General features: G+C 42.8%; 1 protein-coding gene across 1 annotated transcript in view; it reads right to left on the bottom strand.

The window, feature by feature from the left end:
- The window catches only part of tg (thyroglobulin), a 463,025-nt gene that overhangs the window by 6,464 nt on the left and 438,518 nt on the right, over nucleotides 1-18,043 (bottom strand). The window contains exons 47-48 of the mRNA XM_041189302.1: nucleotides 10,728-10,862; nucleotides 9,496-9,689 (exon numbers count right to left, since the gene is read on the bottom strand). Coding sequence (XP_041045236.1) covers nucleotides 9,496-9,689; nucleotides 10,728-10,862 — 329 coding nt within the window. The remainder of the gene's footprint in view (nucleotides 1-9,495; nucleotides 9,690-10,727; nucleotides 10,863-18,043) is intronic.

Raw genomic sequence — 18,043 nt, 5'->3', positions numbered from 1 at the left:
ACTCGATCCCAGGCTATTACTAAATTCAACGTAAACTAAGAAACAGAAGTTATAACCTTGCTGATTTGAAAGACTGAACTGCTGATTGTCTTAACCATTTTATAGAGTTTACTGGGGCTAGGCTACATGCAGGGGAGATGTCACATGTACCTTTATCTGTAATTCTAGTTGAAAACAACTAAACTGGAACCAGAGTGAGACCGGGTGAATGGTGGCTTTTTGATTGTGTTTCAAAGCAATTTGGAAGACTGCAGGGCAACAGAATGGAGGGACTGAAATATTTACCCCTGGACACTCTTTTGGTGAGTTCCTGATCTGATCCGGGCTATCTGAATGAGATGGAAGAGTAGGGGAACAAGCAAACAATTTGCTGGGTAAAAAGGAAGAACAGTGAAGGCAGGCCAATAAAAGTGCAGGTTGTTTGTACAACCACTGACGCCATTTATAACATCACACCGAGACATTAGGACCGGGCTGTTAGTTGGCATTCTAGTGCAAGGAATAGTTAATGTGGTTGTGGAAGTGACTGTAAGATCAGGAATGTAAAGAATTACAGACCAGTCAACAGGATATTTGTCTATTGTTGGCTTGTTTTTAAGGTTGCTGAGAATGTGACATCATAATCAGGAATGTATAGAAAATAGTTACTAAAACTAGCACAATGAGTAGATTAAGCTCTCTGCCTGAGAATTACTTGTGATTCTGGTATTTTAGAATCATTAAATGAAACTGTATAGAGAAGGCTATTTCGTCCATCGTGACTGTGCGAGGTCTTTGAAAGAGCTATCCAATTAGTCCCTTACACTTTGCCCATAGCCCTCCAAAATTTTTCCCCTTCAAGTATTTATCGAATATCCTTTTGAAAGTGTTACTGAATCAGCTTCTGCCAGCCTTTGATATAATTCATTCCAATTTATAGGAACTCACTACATACTAAATTTCTCTCCATCTAGCCTTTGATTCTTTTGCTGATTATCTCAAATCTGTTCCCTGTGGTTACCTTCTACTCTGCCAGTAGAAACCGTTTCTGCTTATTTGAGAAAAAAACCCTTCATGATTTTAAACATTTCTATTAAACCGCCCCTTAATCTTCTTTGCACTAAGGAGTCTCATCACATGAGTAAAGTCCTGCATCCCTGGTACCATTTTAGTTAAAATCCTCGGTGCCTTCTCTCAGGACTTGACATCCTTCTTAAAGTGTGCTTTCTAGAATTGGACACAATACATTAGATGGATTACTGAAAGATAGCAAGCATCATTTCCAATATGTGGTATTTGGGTATTGAGGCAAATTTTGCAACTTGCCATAGCTCATAGCACAGTGCTTCATAAGGCAAATATGCAAGCTAAGGGATTTGAGACTGAAGGTCAGTGTGCCCAATTCAGGGCCTGCACATTTTACCATCCATTAATTTTAATAAACAGAAAATCATGCAGGTCATGAGCTAGGTGCACTCACCTCTGTCCCTAAGCTCCTGAGATGCATTCCCAAGAAATTCTGCTCCACAAGTGCTAAATCATAAAATTAATTCATTATTTCCAATATGCAGGTTGTGCAATATTACATTCAGTATTATATTACTATTAATGAAAGGAAGAAGTTGAATTTATAAAGCACCTTTCACGACAGACATCCCAAAGGGCTTTCCTGCCAGTGAAGTACTTTTGATGTTTGATCACTATTGTAATGTAGGGAAATGTGGCAAACAATTTCACAGAATGGCAGAATTGTTACAGTGCAGGAGGCCATTCAACCCATCATGTCTGCACCGGCTCTCCGATGAACAATTCATTAGTGCCATTCTCCTCCTTCCCCCCTTAATATTCCTCCTTTTCAGATAACAGTCCAAATCCCTTTTGAATGCTTTGATTGAACCTGCTCCCACCAGTCTCAGGCAGTGCATTTCAGACCTTAACCACTTGCAGCGTGAATTTTTTTTCTCATATCATTTACACAGGAATTAGATAATTGGCCAGATATTCAGTTTACTTAAAAACTGAAAGAAAAGAGTTGTTTAAGTGTTCTACCGGCAAACACATTCCCATTTCAGCATGCACCTGAGCAGCTTCTCTGTTTCAGGGTTACATTTCATAAAATGTTCCTTTAATACTTTTGACTTTTCTTTGCTTGTGTACCACTTCCAAGTAGTAACTCTAGTGGTGTCAATCTCCACAAAAACTACTTCCATTAACAGCACCGTAGAAGTATTATTTACAGTATCATGTCACCAGAGCTCAGTTCATTTTGGCTACACCCCCCCATCTGAGCAATCAGGGGACTATGAGTATTACTTTCAACTTATCACCAAAATCCATTGTTATAGTGATTAGGCACGAAAACACAGATTAGGGAATGAGGTAGCTTTTAACTTTATTTGAGTATAAAACAGGTAATTGTGAGTTAGCAGCCCATAGTGAAAATAAAAATTGGGAGAAATGTAAAATGGGCTGTCAACTCCCTAACATCTTATAGTAATTATGGCTTTATTTAGTGTGTAATGTACATTTAAGAATAATATTTGTTAGGAAAGATCACATGATCTTTTGTAACCAATAGGAAAGTAGCATGGGCTACTTCAGTTGGCAGTCTAGAGATAGAGTTGGAGTTGAAAGTACACGTGTAGTTGCAGCTGAGTATATTGTAAATAAACTTAATGTTTTCCCTTAAGAAGTGTCTGCAGTTCAACTCTATTATGAAAAGTACAATTTGACCACCCTACAGCACATCCTATTTTACACTATTGTACAAATATATCTACCCCAAACTATATTGCTCCATTATTAAAAAGAAAGTAAGAAAGAAAGGAGGAAAGACTTGCATTTATGTAGCACCTTTCACAATCTCAGGACACCCTAAAGTGCTTTACAATTAATGAAATTCTTTATAAAGTGTAGTCACTGTTATGACATAGGAAACAGAAGAACCAATTCACACACAGCAAGCTCCCACAAACAGAATTGAAATAACTCACAGATCATCGAGGAGCAAAGGGCTGGATTATAGGCTGAGGGCGGGTTCCCCAAACCCCAGGCTAAATTTCAGGAGCGAGCTCACCTCCACTTAGCTGGCTTGCTCCACTTTAATTTTTCTGGTGACAGCCCTTTAGGTAGTATGAGGTGGGATTTCTGTCCATCTCCAGGAAGACATTCTGCCTCATAGAGCTACCTCTGCACATCAGCAGTGCCAAGCAGGAGCGGTGGCCACTGCTGGTACTTTTTAAAATTAATTCATGGGTAGGCTAGCATTTATTGCCCATCTCTAATTGCCCTTGAGAAGGTGGTGGTGAGCTTCCTTCTTGAACCTTTGCAGTCATGTGGTGTAGGTACACTCACAGTGCTGTTAGGAATTTGACTCAGCAACAGTGAAGGAATGCTGATATATTTCCAAGTCAGGGTGGTGAATGGCTTGGAGGGGAACTTCCAGGTGGTGGTGTTCCCATCTATCTGCTGCCCTTGTCCTGCTAGAAGGTATTGATCATGGGTTTGGAGCCATAGTGAATTTCTGCAGTGCATCTTGTAGATGGTACACACTGCTGCCACTGTGCGTTGGTGGGGGAGGGAGTGATGTTTGTAGCTGGGGTGCTAATCAAGAGGGCTGCTTTGTCATGGATGGTGTCAAGCTTCTTGAGTGTTGTTGGAGTTGCACTCATCCAGGCAAGTGAAGGGTATTCTATCACATTGCTGACTTTGTAGATGGTGGACAGAATTTGGGGAGCCAGGAGGCGAGTTACTCACCACAGGATTCCTAGCCTCTGACCTGCTCTTGTAGCCACAGTATTTATATGGCTAGTCCAGTTCAGTTTCTGGTCAATGATAACCTCCAGAATGTTGTTAGTGGGGAATTCAGTAATGTTAATGCCATTGAAAATCAAGGGGCGATGGTTAGGTTCTCTCTTATTGGAGGTGGTCATTGCCTGGCACTTGTGTGGTGTGAATGTTACTTGCCACATATCAGCCTAAGCCTGGATATTGTCCAGATGTTGCTGCATTTGGACATGGGCTGCTTCAGCATCTGAGGAATCGCGACTGGTGCTGAACATTGTGAACATCAGCAAACATCCCCACGTCTGGTTTCATGATGGAAGGAAGGTCAATGATGAAGCAGCTGCGATGCTTGGACCTACGACACTACCCTGAGGAACTCCTACAGTGACACCTTGGAACTGAGATGATAGACCTCCAACAACCACAACCATCTTCCTTTCTGCTAGGTTTAACTCCAGCCAGCGGAGTTTTCCCCCTGATTCCCAATCGCTCCAGTTTTCCTAGGGCTCCTTGATGCTACACTCTCTTAAATGCTGCCTTAGTGTCAAGGGTGGTCACTCTCACCTCACCTCAGGAGTTCAGCTCTTTTGTCCATGTTTGAACCTAGGCTGTAATGAAGTCAGAAGCATATGATCCTGGTAGAACCCAAACTGAGCGTCAGTTTATAGGTAAGCAAATGCCGCTTGATAGCACTCTTGATGACCCCTTCCATCACTTTAATGATGATGGAGAGTGGACTGATGGGGCGGTAATTGGCTGAGTTGGATTTGTCTGGCTTTTTGTATACAGGACATATCTGGGGAATTTTCCACATGGCTGGGTAGATGCCAGTGTTGTAGCTGTTCTGGAACAGCTTGGCTAGGGGCACAGCAAGTTCTGCAGCAGAAGCCTTCAGTGCTTTTGCCGGAATATTGTAAGGGCCCACAGTCTTTGCAGTATCCAGTGCCTTCAGCCATTTCTTGATAACACGTGGAGTGAAATGAATTGGTTGAAAACTGGCATCTCTGCTGCTGGGGACCTCTGGTGGAGGCCGCGATGGATCACCCACTCTGCACTCTTGGCTGAAGATTGTTGCAAATGCTTAAGCCTTGTCTTTTGTACTGATGTGCTGGGCTCCTCTATCATTGAGGATGGGGTTATTTGTGGAGCCTTCTCCTGCAGTGAGTTGTTTAATTGTCTGCCACTATTCACGACTGGATGTGGCAGGACTGCAGAGCTTAGATCTCATCCGTTGGTTGTGGGATCGCTTAGCTCTGTCTATCAATTGCTGCTTATATTGTTTGGCATGCAAGTAGTCCTGTGTTATAGCTTCACGCCTCATTTTTAGGTATGCCTGGTGCTGCTCCTGACATGCCCTCTTTCATTCTTCATTGAACCAGGATTGATAACCTGTAACCTCATGGCCAGGGTGTGTTTGAGTACAAAACAAAAACAGAATTACCTGGAAAAACTCAGCAGGTCTGGCAGCATCGGCGGAGAAGAAAAGAGTTGACGTTTCGAGTCCTCATGACCCTTCGACAGAACTTGAGTTCGAGTCCAAGAAAGAGTTGAAATATAAGCTGGTTTAAGGTGTGTGTGTGGGGGGCGGAGAGATAGAGAGAGAGAGAGGTGGAGGGGGGGGGGGTGTGTGGTTGTAGGGACAAACAAGCAGTGATAGAAGCAGATCATCAAAAGATGTCAACGACAATAGTACAATAGAACACATAGGTGTTAAAGTTAAAGTTGGTGATATTATCTAAACGAATGTGCTAATTAAGAATGGATGGTAGGGCACTCAAGGTATAGCTCTAGTGGGGTTTTTTAAAATTTTTTTTTAAATAATGGAAATAGGTGGGAAAAGGAAAATCTTTATAATTTATTGGAAAAAAAAGGAAGGGGGAAACAGAAAGGGGGTGGGGATGGGGGAGGGAGCTCACGACCTAAAGTTGTTGAATTCAATATTCAGTCCGGAAGGCTGTAAAGTGCCTAGTCGGAAGATGAGGTGTTGTTCCTCCAGTTTGCGTTGGGCTTCACTGGAACAATGCAGCAAGCCAAGGACAGACATGTGGGCAAGAGAGCAGGGTGGAGTGTTAAAATGGCAAGCGACAGGGAGGTTTGGGTCATTCTTGCGGACAGACCGCAGGCGTTCTGCAAAGCGGTCGCCCAGTTTACGTTTGGTCTCTCCAATGAAGAGGAGACCACATTGGGAGCAACGAATGCAGTAGACTAAGTTGGGGGAAATGCAAGTGAAATGCTGCTTCACTTGAAAGGAGTGCTTGGGTCCTTGGACGGTGAGGAGAGAGGAAGTGAAGGGGCAGGTGTTGCATCTTTTGCGTGGGCATGGGGTGGTGCCATAGGAGGGGGTTGAGGAGTAGGGGGTGATGGAGGAGTGGACCAGGGTGTCCCGGAGGGAGCGATCCCTACGGAATGCCGATAAGGGGGGTGAAGGGAAGATGTGTTTGGTGGTGGCATCATGCTGGAGTTGGCGGAAATGGCGGAGGATGATCCTTTGAATGCGGAGGCTGGTGGGGTGATAAGTGAGGACAAGGGGGACCCTATCATGTTTCTGGGAGGGAGGAGAAGGCGTGAGGGCGGATGCGCGGGAGATGGGCCGGACATGGTTGAGGGCCCTGTCAACGACCGTGGGTGGAAAACCTCGGTTAAGGAAGAAGGAGGACATGTCAGAGGAACTGTTTTTGAAGGTAGCATCATCGGAACAGATGCAACGGAGGCGAAGGAACTGAGAGAATGGGATGGAGTCCTTACAGGAAGCGGGGTGTGAGGAGCTGTAGTCGAGATAGCTGTGGGAGTCAGTGAGTTTGTAATGGATATTGGTGGACAGTCTATCACCAGAGATTGAGACAGAGAGGTCAAGGAAGGGAAGGGAAGTGTCAGAGATGGACCACGTGAAAATGATAGAGGGGTGGAGATTGGAAGCAAAATTAATAAATTTTTCCAAGTCCCGACGAGAGCATGAAGCGGCACCGAAGTAATCATCGATGTACCGGAGAAAGAGTTGTGGAAGGGGGCCGGAGTAGGACTACAACAAGGAATGTTCCACATACCCCATAAAGAGACAGGCATAGCTGGGGCCCATGCGGGTACCCATAGCCACACCTTTTATTTGGAAGAAGTGAGAGGAGTTGAAGGAGAAATTGTTCAGCGTGAGAACAAGTTCAGCCAGACGGAGGAGAGTAGTGGTGGATGGGGATTGTTTGGGCCTCTGTTCGAGGAAGAAGCTAAGGGCCCTCAGACCATCCTGGTGGGGGATGGAGGTGTAGAGGGATTGGACATCCATGGTGAAGAGGAAGCGGTTGGGGCCAGGGAACTGGAAATTGTTGATGTGACGTAAGGTGTCAGAGGAATCACGGATGTAGGTGGGAAGGGACTGGACAAGGGGAGAGAGAAGGGAGTCAAGATAACGAGAAATGAGTTCTGTGGGGCAGGAGCAAGCTGAGACGATCAGTCTACCGGGGCAGTTCTGTTTGTGGATTTTGGGTAGGAGATAGAAGCGGGCCATCCGAGGTTGGGCGACTATCAGGTTGGAAGCTGTGGGAGGGAGATCCCCAGAGGAGATGAGGTCAGTGACAGTCCTGGAAACAATGGCTTGATGTTCAGTGGTGGGGTCATGGTCCAGGGAGAGGTAGGAGGAAGTGTCTGCGAGTTGACGCTCAGTCTCCGCGAGGTAGAGGTCAGTGCGCCAGACAACAACAGCACCACCCTTGTCAGCGGGTTTGATGACAATGTCAGGGTTGGACCTGAGAGAATGGAGTGCAGTAAATTCAGAGAGAGACAGGTTAGAATGGGTGAGAGGAGCAGAGAAATTGAGACGACTAATGTCGCGCCGACAGTTCTCAATGAAAAGATCGAGAGAAGGTAAGAATCCAGAGGGAGGGGTCCAGGTGGAGGGAGAATATTGGAGATGGGTAAAAGGATCCGTTGAACTGGGAGAGGACCATCTCTGGTCCATCTCTGACACTTCCCTTCCCTTCCTTGACCTCATTGAGCTTATATTTCAACTCTTTCTTGGACTCGAACTCAAGTTCTGTCAAAGGGTCATGACGACTCGAAACGTCAACTCTTTTCTTCTCCGCCGATGCTGCCAGACCTGCTGAGTTTTTCCAGCTAATTCTGTTTTTGTTTTGGATTTCCAGCAGCCGCAGTTTTTTTGTTTTTATCTCTGTGTTTGAGTACAATTCTGCTGCTGCTGATGGCCCACAGCGACCCATAGTTGCCTAGTCTTGAGTTGCTAAATCTGTTCGAAATCTATCCCATTTAGCATGGGATAGTGCCACACAACATGATGGAGGATATCTCCATTGTGAAGGCAGGAAACTTCGTCTCCACAACAACTGCACGGTGGTCACTCCTACTGATGCTGTCATGGACAGTTGCATCTGCAGCAGGCAGGTTGGTGAGCATGAGGTCACGTATGTTTTTCCCACTCGTTGGTTCCCTCAATATCTGCTTCAGATCCAGTCCAGCAGCGGTCCTTTAGAACTCCGCCAACTCGGCCTGTGGTGGTGCTACCTAGCCACTCTTGGTGATAGACATTGAGGTCCCCCACCCAGAGTACATTCTATGCCCTTGCCACCCTCAGCGCTTCCTCCAAGTGGTGTGCAACATGCAGGAGCACTGATTCATCAGCTAAGGTAGGGTGGTACGTGGTAATCAGCAGGAGGTTTCCTTGCCCATGTTTGGCCTGATCCCATGAGACGTTATGGGGGCCGGAGCCATTGTTGAGGAATCCCAGGGCAACTCCCTCCTCAATTACCACTGTGCCACCACTGCCACCTCTGCTGCTGGTGGGACAGTTCAAACCCAGGGATGGTGATGGTGGCATCTGGGACATGGTCTGATTCCATAAGTAATGCTAGTCTGTGAGACAGCTCTGCAAATTTTGGCATTAGCTCCCAGATGTTAGTAAGGAGACTTTGCAGAGTCAACAGGGGTGGGTTTGTCGTTGTCATTTCCAGTTCCTAGGTCGATGCCAGGTAGTCTGTCCAGTTTCATTCCTTTTTATTGACTTTATAGCAGTTTGATACAACTGGGTGGCTTGCTAGGTTATTTAAGAGTGAACTATATTCCTAGGGATCTGGAGTCACATGTAGGCCAGACCAAGTGAGGACCATAGATTTCCTTCCCTAAAGGGCATTAGTGAACCAGATGGGTTTTTACAACAATCGACAATGGTTTCATCACTGGGTTTTTACTGAATTCAAATTCTGCCATCAGCCGTGGTGGGATTCAAACCTGGGTCCCCAGAGCATTACCCTAGGTCTTTACCTATCCAGTGACAATACCACTAAGCCACTGCCTTCCCCTAATGTCCCTCTATTTTTTTTTTACACTTCTCAGTATCCTCCCAATTAATGTGTATTCCCTTGTCTTCTTTGCCCTCCCAAATGCATTATCTCATACTATTCAGATTGAACTCCAGTTCTCTTTTTTCTGCCCACCTGACCAGAGCATTGATATCTTTCGCAGTCTAGACTTACTTCCTCACTAACAAGAATGTGACCAATTTTTGGATCATTTGTAAACTTCTTAATGATGGCCTCCTACATTTAAATCTGTTTTAGTTTGTTTGGTTGGTTGAGGGATAAACGTTGGGTAGGATATTCGGAGAAATTCCCCTGCTCTTCTTCAAATCGTATCATGGGATCTCTTACATCTACCTGAAGCAGATGGGGCTTTGGTTTAATGTCTCATCCGAAAGATGGAAACTGCAGATTGCGCACTTATGCTTACCTGTGGATGCTAGGAATATCTCGACATAATCATTCCAGAAGGAGCACTCTGTTGTTTTCAATCCTTTTTTGTTTTTCAAGGCAGATGCAAATTCCTTGTAATTACTGCCGTCGGTGCTGTCTAAGAAGCTGGGCCATGGAGGGAGGGTCTCACTTGTGGAGTGTCTGGAGAAGGTATAAGGATAATTGGGGTTGCTGAAAAATACAAAATTGGAAAAGGTGTACTTTAGGATACAATTCAGGGATGATTAGCTGAGCTTGCCTTACCCTTTTATATCCCTGCTGGCTGGCCACACACGTCTGGAATTTGAAGATGCATCACCTCATGTAAATGAAAATCACCCTCCATTTCCTGCTTCATAACTGAAACTATACTTATTGGATAAATCTATTGAACAGGTGCTCCCAACTGTGATCAGTTGCCCAAAGGCCATTAAGATTGCGCAACAGATGCTGGCTTTGCCAGCGATGCTCACATCAAAATTACAGTGCTGTAGTCTTATCTCTGTTGTCATCAATTATGGCTCCCTGATGGGAGCTCTGGTTCCTTGAAGTTGTATTATGAGGCAGTCATTATGCAATGCCTAGTCAATCTCCTCTTGTATTACGCACAGGAGCCAAAGCAAAGAGTTTCTCTGCAGTGCAGACTAAAGGGGAAAACCTGAGGCATTACATTATTACCACAGGTGAGACAGTGTACTTAAGTGTTGACATAGATAGTTTCCATTATAAATGTTGCTGTTGTAATTTATACTAGAAAAAGTTGACAAGAAGTGCATGCTGGCATAAGACTTGTAACATATTATAGATGGTGACATTGCATTCACAATAATAAATTTGTGTTTATATAGCAAGGTTAACATAATAAATATCAAAAGGCACTTCACTGCAGAGAAAAGAGATGAATGGTAGCATGTTTGAAAAGATGGGTGTTGAGGAGCATTTTAGTTTATTTTAATTGGGTTAATGAGTCTGCCAAAGTAACATAGAGACATTCAGATCAATACCTTCATGATTGATGCCTTTGGAATAACTACAGACCATCAGGATTTGACCGTTACAGGAGAATATCACAAATCAGTCTGTCTCCTTCTTTGTCTCTCCTTCTCTTTCCTTCCCTCTCACCTTGCCTCTCCTTTTCTGTACCATTTCTCTCTCTGTTCCCTTCCTCTGTCTGCTTAGCACTTATTCTTTACTGGCAATGTGATAATAGTGAAACGCTTCATTACTTACCCCGACCTGACAAAGTTGGCCATGTACTGGATGATTGTGAGCGACAGCCTCCGTTCCTGCATTGTGAACAGCTGCTCTGACCCTGGGTGGAGGGGCAGCCCGAAAATGAACTGCACATCTGAGGGAAGACTTGCACTGAAACAGGCAAATAACACATTCACATGAATACAGGTTAAAAGAGAAAGTGCTGTTGGCAGTACACTGCCAAATGTAGAATTGAACCAGGCGGACTTTGGTCCTTAGTAAGCCAGAAACTGGCTTCTGCCCCTTGGGACTACATGAGGGGGAAGAAGCAACTCTTAATCACTTTGCTGGAGCTCCTGCTGAAATATGTACATGCTGGATTAGGATAAGATTGAGCTGGATGTACAAATAATTCAACAGCCTGCTGCCACGCCCTCTATTCCCTCAAACAATGGCCTCTTGAAGGAAGCACTGAAGGACTAGAAGCTTTGAAGAAGTTTCTGTTGTTTTCCATTCTATTAAGGTATTCGGGTTGAATCAGCCATTCTGGTGAAAATCCTCATGGAACACAGTAAACATGTTTCATGCTTAAGGTTAAGAAGGGAAGATAATGAATGGGGCCCTGTGGAATTCCAAGTATTCTGTCATTAAAGGACTGCTGCCCAAAATTAAAGCAACCACTGAAAGGCATGTAACTAAATGTATGGAGATAAAAATGTTGGAGCAATTTTAAAGGGTGATAAAACGATTTGCACTACTTTTCAGCCAGCATGCGGGAAAAGAAATGGCCCACACAGCTGAAAGCACAAACTTTTGAGATTTGAAATGAAATTTGATCCTCTGTTTGATAGGAAGCTAAGGAAAATCTGCTGCAGGAGGTGGGTACAAGGAGACTTGTCCCATTTGGCGCAAAAGACAGAGGAGGCAGAAGCTACAGTATCGACAACAGGTGAGAATAGATGACACGCCCTAAGGAATCTGGCAAGATAAGACTAAACAACAGGACTGTGTGCCAGTATGTAGCACATGTCAGAAAGTGTAACATGTCAAATCAGTCCATCTTCATCATTCACACATGCCAAGGCCTCTCACAGCTTTAGTAATCTTTCAATGAATCTCAAGTTAAGTGGGCAACAAGTTGGTGGATGGATTCTAATGTAGGGAGGTGTGAAGTTATTCACTTTGGTCAAAAGAATAGAAGAGCTGAGTATTTTTTAAAAGGTGAGAAACTTGTAAGTGTGGTGTTCGAAGAGACCTGAGTGTACTCATACAAGGAATGCAAAACGTTAACATACAGGTACAACAAATAATTAGGAAGGCAAGTGACATGTTGGCCTTTATTGCAAGGGGATTGGAGTACAGGAATGAAGAAGTCTTGCTAGAGTTGCGCAGGATTTTGGTGAGACCACATCTGGAGTACTGTGTGCAGTTTTGGTCTCCACATTTAAGAAAAGATACACCTGCGTTAGAGGCAGAATAGCAAATGTTCACTAAGTTGGTCCCTGGGATGTAGGGATTATCCTATGATGAGAGGCTGAGTAAATTGGGTCTATTTTCCCTGAAATTTAGAAGAATGAGAGGCAATCTCATTGATACATACAAGGTTCTGAAGGGGATTGATAGGATAGATGGGGAGAGATTGTGTCTGTTGGGGGATTTTAAATACAGGGGCACAGTCTCAGGATAAGGGGCCGGTCATTTAGGACTGATATGAGGGGAAATTACTTCACTCAAAGGGTTCTGAATCTTTGGAATTCTCTGCCCCAGAAGATTTTGGATGCTCCATCACTGAATATATTTAAGGCTGAGATAGACAGATTTTTGGTCTCTCAGGGAATCAAAGGATATGGGGGAAGGGCTGGGAAGTGGAGTTGAAGCCCAAAATCAGCTATGATCACATTGAATGGCTGGGCAGGCTCGATGGACCTTATGGATACTCCTGTTCCTATCTCTTCTGTTCTTGTGTTTTCATGCATATCTGTATCTCATCATGGGCAGAGTCATGAAGGAATATTGAAATCCTTCTCGTACATATTTCAATGTCTTCAAATGTTGATACATAATCGCAAGCAGTGACCTTTTTACTTTAGGGAATGTAAATGTGTGACGACATTGGACAAGCACACCAATGCTATTCTGTGGAAAAGATGAAAATGCTGCTCATGTTGACCAATGCATCAGTCACCATTTTGACTACAACGTGGGACTTACCAAATATTATGAATCAACTGCTCTACTTGGAACTTGGTCAGGACAGGAGACTTCCAGAAGGACAATAGAAATGATTTAGGGAGGTCCTCAAAGCATCCCTTAAGAGGTCAAACATACCTGTCGACTCATGGTAGGCCAGATCAGGTAAGGACAGCAGATTTCCTTCCCAAAAGGACATTAGAGAACCAGATGGGTTTTTTTTAATAAGAATCAATGATAGTTTCATTGTCACCATTACTGAGGCTAGCTTTCACTTTCAGATTTATTAATTAAATTCAAATTCTGCCATGCCAACTGCCATGATGAGATTTGAAGCCATGTCCTCAGAGCATTAGCCCAGGCCTTTGGATTACTAGGCCAGTGATATTACCACTATGCCACCATCTTCCCTACTGTCAACCAAACGGCCTTTTTCCCCATTTTCAATATTTTTATGTCTGGTAAAAAGAAACGTTCAAAGAAAATGAAAATACAAATCTTGTTTAATGTCCTGATGAGTTTGTCCAGGGTTGCACACAGCAGCATCCTGTGGCAAGATTTTCCGGTCCTGCCAGTGGTGTGCATCATTGCGGGTGGGATGGGAAAATTTAGAGAGCAGCCAAAAGTCAGTTAACCTTTAGCTGCTCTCCAAATTTTCCCATTCAACCCAAGACTTGCCAGAAAATTCTGGCCCTGAAGATTGATCTTCAGTTCCTGGACACTCCAAGCCAATCCTGGATGTTGGCAAACCTAGCCACCCACTGGTAATACAATACCTATGTTGCAAGTGTACTTGCTATGGACGCTGAAGTTTAGCTCTAGTGCCCCATAGTAAATTGAGCCCTGGTCATGGGCAGGTAGGTGTGCTAAGGTGTGCAGAATGGTGCGAAGCAATATTCCCTCTAATTTCTCTTTGCTAAGTGCAGCTTATTTATTGCATTGCGTGGTCCCTTGAAGACTGCTTCACTGCCACATATGCATGCTTCTTAAAGGGAACACTGGCTGTGCATGGCCTATTTGTTCCCTTCATGGTAAGTTCCAGATTGCTGCATAGCTATGCACTCATGCAGTTTAGAGGAACATTGGTCTTAGCCTGTAGATCTCCCTGATGTACTTTCTTTTATCTAACTCAACCATGAAATGGTTGCATTGAAATGATCTACAAACAAAATTACTTTAAAGAATGACACAAGATTAAAATTGCACAGTTAAAATAGTCTTACAAAACATTCCCCAGAAAACCCATTTGGTCAGAATGCACAAGTAAACTTACTTGGCAACAGCTCTCTTATAGATTTTTAACCATAAAAATCCAGTAAAATTACCCAAGGCAAAAGCTGCTGCTACTTTAATAAAGCATACCCAACAACTTCTCACTGTCTTCCACTCTGCTGCAGAAATCCGAAGGAAGCTCAGAAATAGACTGCTTTCTGAAAACAAAGGCTTTTCTGGTTTGAAACTGAAAGGCTGCTTAAAATTCACAACCTTTCTCAGCGCAGAGCTAGTCTCAGGACATCTCCCCGCATAGCCACCACAACTCAACTAAATATTTTTCCTTAAATATCTTTTGTTTTCCTTTCATTTTCGGTTCCATTGTTCTAAGCACCTCTTTGAACTCAACTTTTCCAAAATATAAAAATCTTTCATGCTTTCCTATTAGCTCCAGTTTTGGATCAAATAAAATTTAATAACCTTTCCTTGTTTATTTATGAAACCTTTGAAAAGTACCCTTTCACTTCTAAACTACCTTTAAAATTTAACAACTGAAAAGCCAAGTCCCTACCTATCACCTAATATTAAATTTTAAAACCCAACCTATTTACTTGTAAATCCAACTTCACCATAGTCTTTCATTACAAATGCATGCATCTAGCTCCCTTACCTTTCATCTTCCAGTTCCCCTGGACAAGCTGTTACGATGAACCTTCCCCCAGTTTAATTACCCATGGGCACGGACACACACACACACATACATACAAACACACACTTCTTTATATAATACCACCATATTCCCAAAAATATAACATCCATCTTCACACAATGCACAAGATTACTGAATCAATCGCATTATGTTCTTCATTGTTCTTATAATGTAACCAGCAGGGATATTGCTTATTAATCTTGATAGTACCAACAGCGTCTCTTCACCTATCAACAGCCTTGGCCTCGATGTCACCCTCATATCTCTATTGCTAAAGCTCCTGCTAAGAAGTTTAGTTTCCTGCTTCATATCAAACATATCTTTCCATCCTCCATAATGCCAGATTGAGTTGAAAACTTGACTGCTACTCCCATTACTGTAGAGGCACTACACTTCAGGACAGTATTAGTGAAAAAAGTGTCTAATATGCAATTGTTCTTTCCCTTCTAGCCTACAACTTTGCTCTTTATCAATCACAATCTCTGTTGTCACTTTCTATCGATGGCCTCTTCGAAACTGTATCCTTCACAGTTTGGAACCTTGCTTATTGCCTATATAGTACAATGCAGGTACGCTACCAATGATTTTTTGATATGTGTTGCTGCATGGCTTGCTGCAGGTTTTTACTCACAAAATTATGACCTCCTGTCACAGCATTGTCTTTATCTTGAAACATCTTATTTCCTTCAGTCTTGACCCCCTCTTGCTTTTATCTTCAGGATTTGGTATCATCCAATCACTGTTCCACAAAAATATCCAGCCTTTCTGCCTATTGTTTTCAAACTTTGTGGTAAACTTTGACCCTTTATTTGGGTTTTGAAAAATAAGTTAGCATCTTTAGGAGAGGAGTGTTTTAGAAGAAAATTGATACTGAGGCAAGGGTAGGAATTCCAGCTGATGTGTTAACACACAGCTACAATGAACCACACCCCTCCCTCACAACAACACTGCAAGTTCTATGATACTAAATCTCACTTTCACTTCAGAACAACAGAATCCCTTCTCCCTTTTCATCATCAGCTCTTGATTTCTCACAGTTTGTGAGAATGTCAGTCCACACTAACAGTGATTTTTGACATCAAGGTTCTACAGTTTCAAAGATAAATTCCATGAATGAGAAGGGCAAGTTATTTCTCGGTAGTTGCCCAGATTCCTCTATGATATTCAATCATTTTTGGCTTCTCAGCAGTTTCCATCAATTGACTAAATTTTGTTGAAAATTGTCAAACATTAGCCATTAACAAACAACATGAATGAAATTGTCAATGAAGAACGGATCCATGGGAAATCAATTATACAAGGAGATACTGCAGGTATTGTAATAGCAACCAGCATTTAAAGAGGATGTGCAATGTACTGAATTGTCACATAATCCTGGATATTACTAATATCTATAAATTTACTAAAAACATAGAATCGCACAGCACAGGAGGAACCCATTTGGTCCATCGTGCATGTGCTAGTGCCTACAGTCTCTTAGCCATCCTGCCATTGCTGTTTATTAATAGCTTGGAGGGAAGACATTTTAAATTAGAGAGCCAATTTTCAAATGATCACTTGGTCGTTAACCCTTATTAGTGTTCTGATAGCAACTGCTCACACATTTGGAGCAGTTCACTGATTGGAAGGGGTGGGAAATCCTCTCTTTCAAGGAGAAAAGATAGAGATAAATTGAAGAGACAAAATAGAGAGATGGGGGTCAAAATAGAGCAAAGTTATGACAGTGAACTAGGTACGCTGATCCAGGCTGGAATAATCTGAGTTGATGTTTCGAGTCCTCATGACCCTTCAGTTCTGTCGAAGGGTCATGAGGACCGAAACGTCAACTCTTTTCTTCTCCACCGATGCTGACAGACCTGCTGAGTTTTTCCAGGTAATTCTGTTTTGGTTTTGGATTTCCAGCATCCGCAGTTTTTTTGTTTTTATCTCTGGAATATTCTGAACCATTTCTCTCCATAAGAAGAAAATAAAGTACTTTTTAAAACAGCACTAACCGTATACCAAAGGATTAAGCCCCTCTCATTGTCTAGGTAGGCTGATGGTTCTGGCCATCAAAAGCTTCATGCTGCGCTATCCAAGTGAATAGAAAATAAATTAATTTCTACATGGCATGTTACAGAATGCTATGTTGTTTGTCATAAGTCTGTATGCCCTTGAAATGTTAGTGAGAGATCCATTAAAGATTCCGTTAGTGTTTTCCCACTTGCTTAGGAAGAACCTCAAAAATCCCAGGAAAATGCACATCTTTATTGTCCAATCTGTTCATACTATTGTTCCTAGGTTTTCAAGGTTCCTCATCCAAAGTTTTTGTGGGAGAGTAGGGATCTGCCTGTGGAAAGTTACTACCATGGTCTCCTGGACATTCAAAAGTGGTAGAATAAACACTGTCAGAACATGGCTATAGCTGTAAGTTACAGCTTGCCGCTCTTTATCTGCTTTTTTTTAACAATGTACAGCATGGCAGGTTTCAGCAGTTTACAAGGCAACTCTTCCTACTGTGTTTTTCTTTATTATAGGAAGTCACCAGTGAAGTCAGCAGTCACTGCTCACCCCTATTTGCCTTTGAGAAGACAGTAGACAGCATTCTTCTTGAGCCCCTACACTACATGTGATGAAGGTGCTGTTAGGCAGGGAATTCCCAGAATTTGACCGAACAGCAATAAAGAAATACCAATAATTTTCCAAGTCACGCTGGTGTGTGACTTGGAGCAGGCTTGGTGGTGATGGTACTCCTATGTGCCTGCTACCATGTCTTCCTATGTGGTCTAAGTTGTGGGTTAGGGAGAAACTGCTTAAGAAGCCTAGGTGAGTGTGTATGTAATGAGCTCTTCAACAAAATGTACTTCTTCAACAAAACAACTAGCAACCGCCTCTGCATCATTTAGCTTGTCAGTTCTAATTGAATTGCAAGATCAACGCAGGTACAATTTCAGGCTTATCCAGATCTAATCACTCATCAAACTGTTAAATAAAACCTCCTCTTTAGCACTAAAAGAAGCAGCATCCTTGAAAGTGAGGAATAAGGAAGTTGACAAAACTGTAACATATTAAAGAGCATAGAGGCACAGGGAAACTGATAATATTATTTCAAGTTAAGCAAGCCAAAGCAGGAAGGAAAGACAAAAATTTAAAACTGTAATTTTCAACAGATTCATTAGAAAGAGTAAGTGAAAAATGTTTTGGAAGAACATTTTGAAAGCTGGTAGAAGAAGCAAAACAATAAGGATATTCCATCTGTTGT

The sequence above is a fragment of the Carcharodon carcharias genome, chromosome 6, assembly GCF_017639515.1.
Source record: "Carcharodon carcharias isolate sCarCar2 chromosome 6, sCarCar2.pri, whole genome shotgun sequence".
In the NCBI taxonomy this organism is placed as follows: Eukaryota; Metazoa; Chordata; class Chondrichthyes; order Lamniformes; family Lamnidae; genus Carcharodon; species Carcharodon carcharias.
This window is presented reverse-complemented; position numbering and strand designations above follow the sequence as displayed.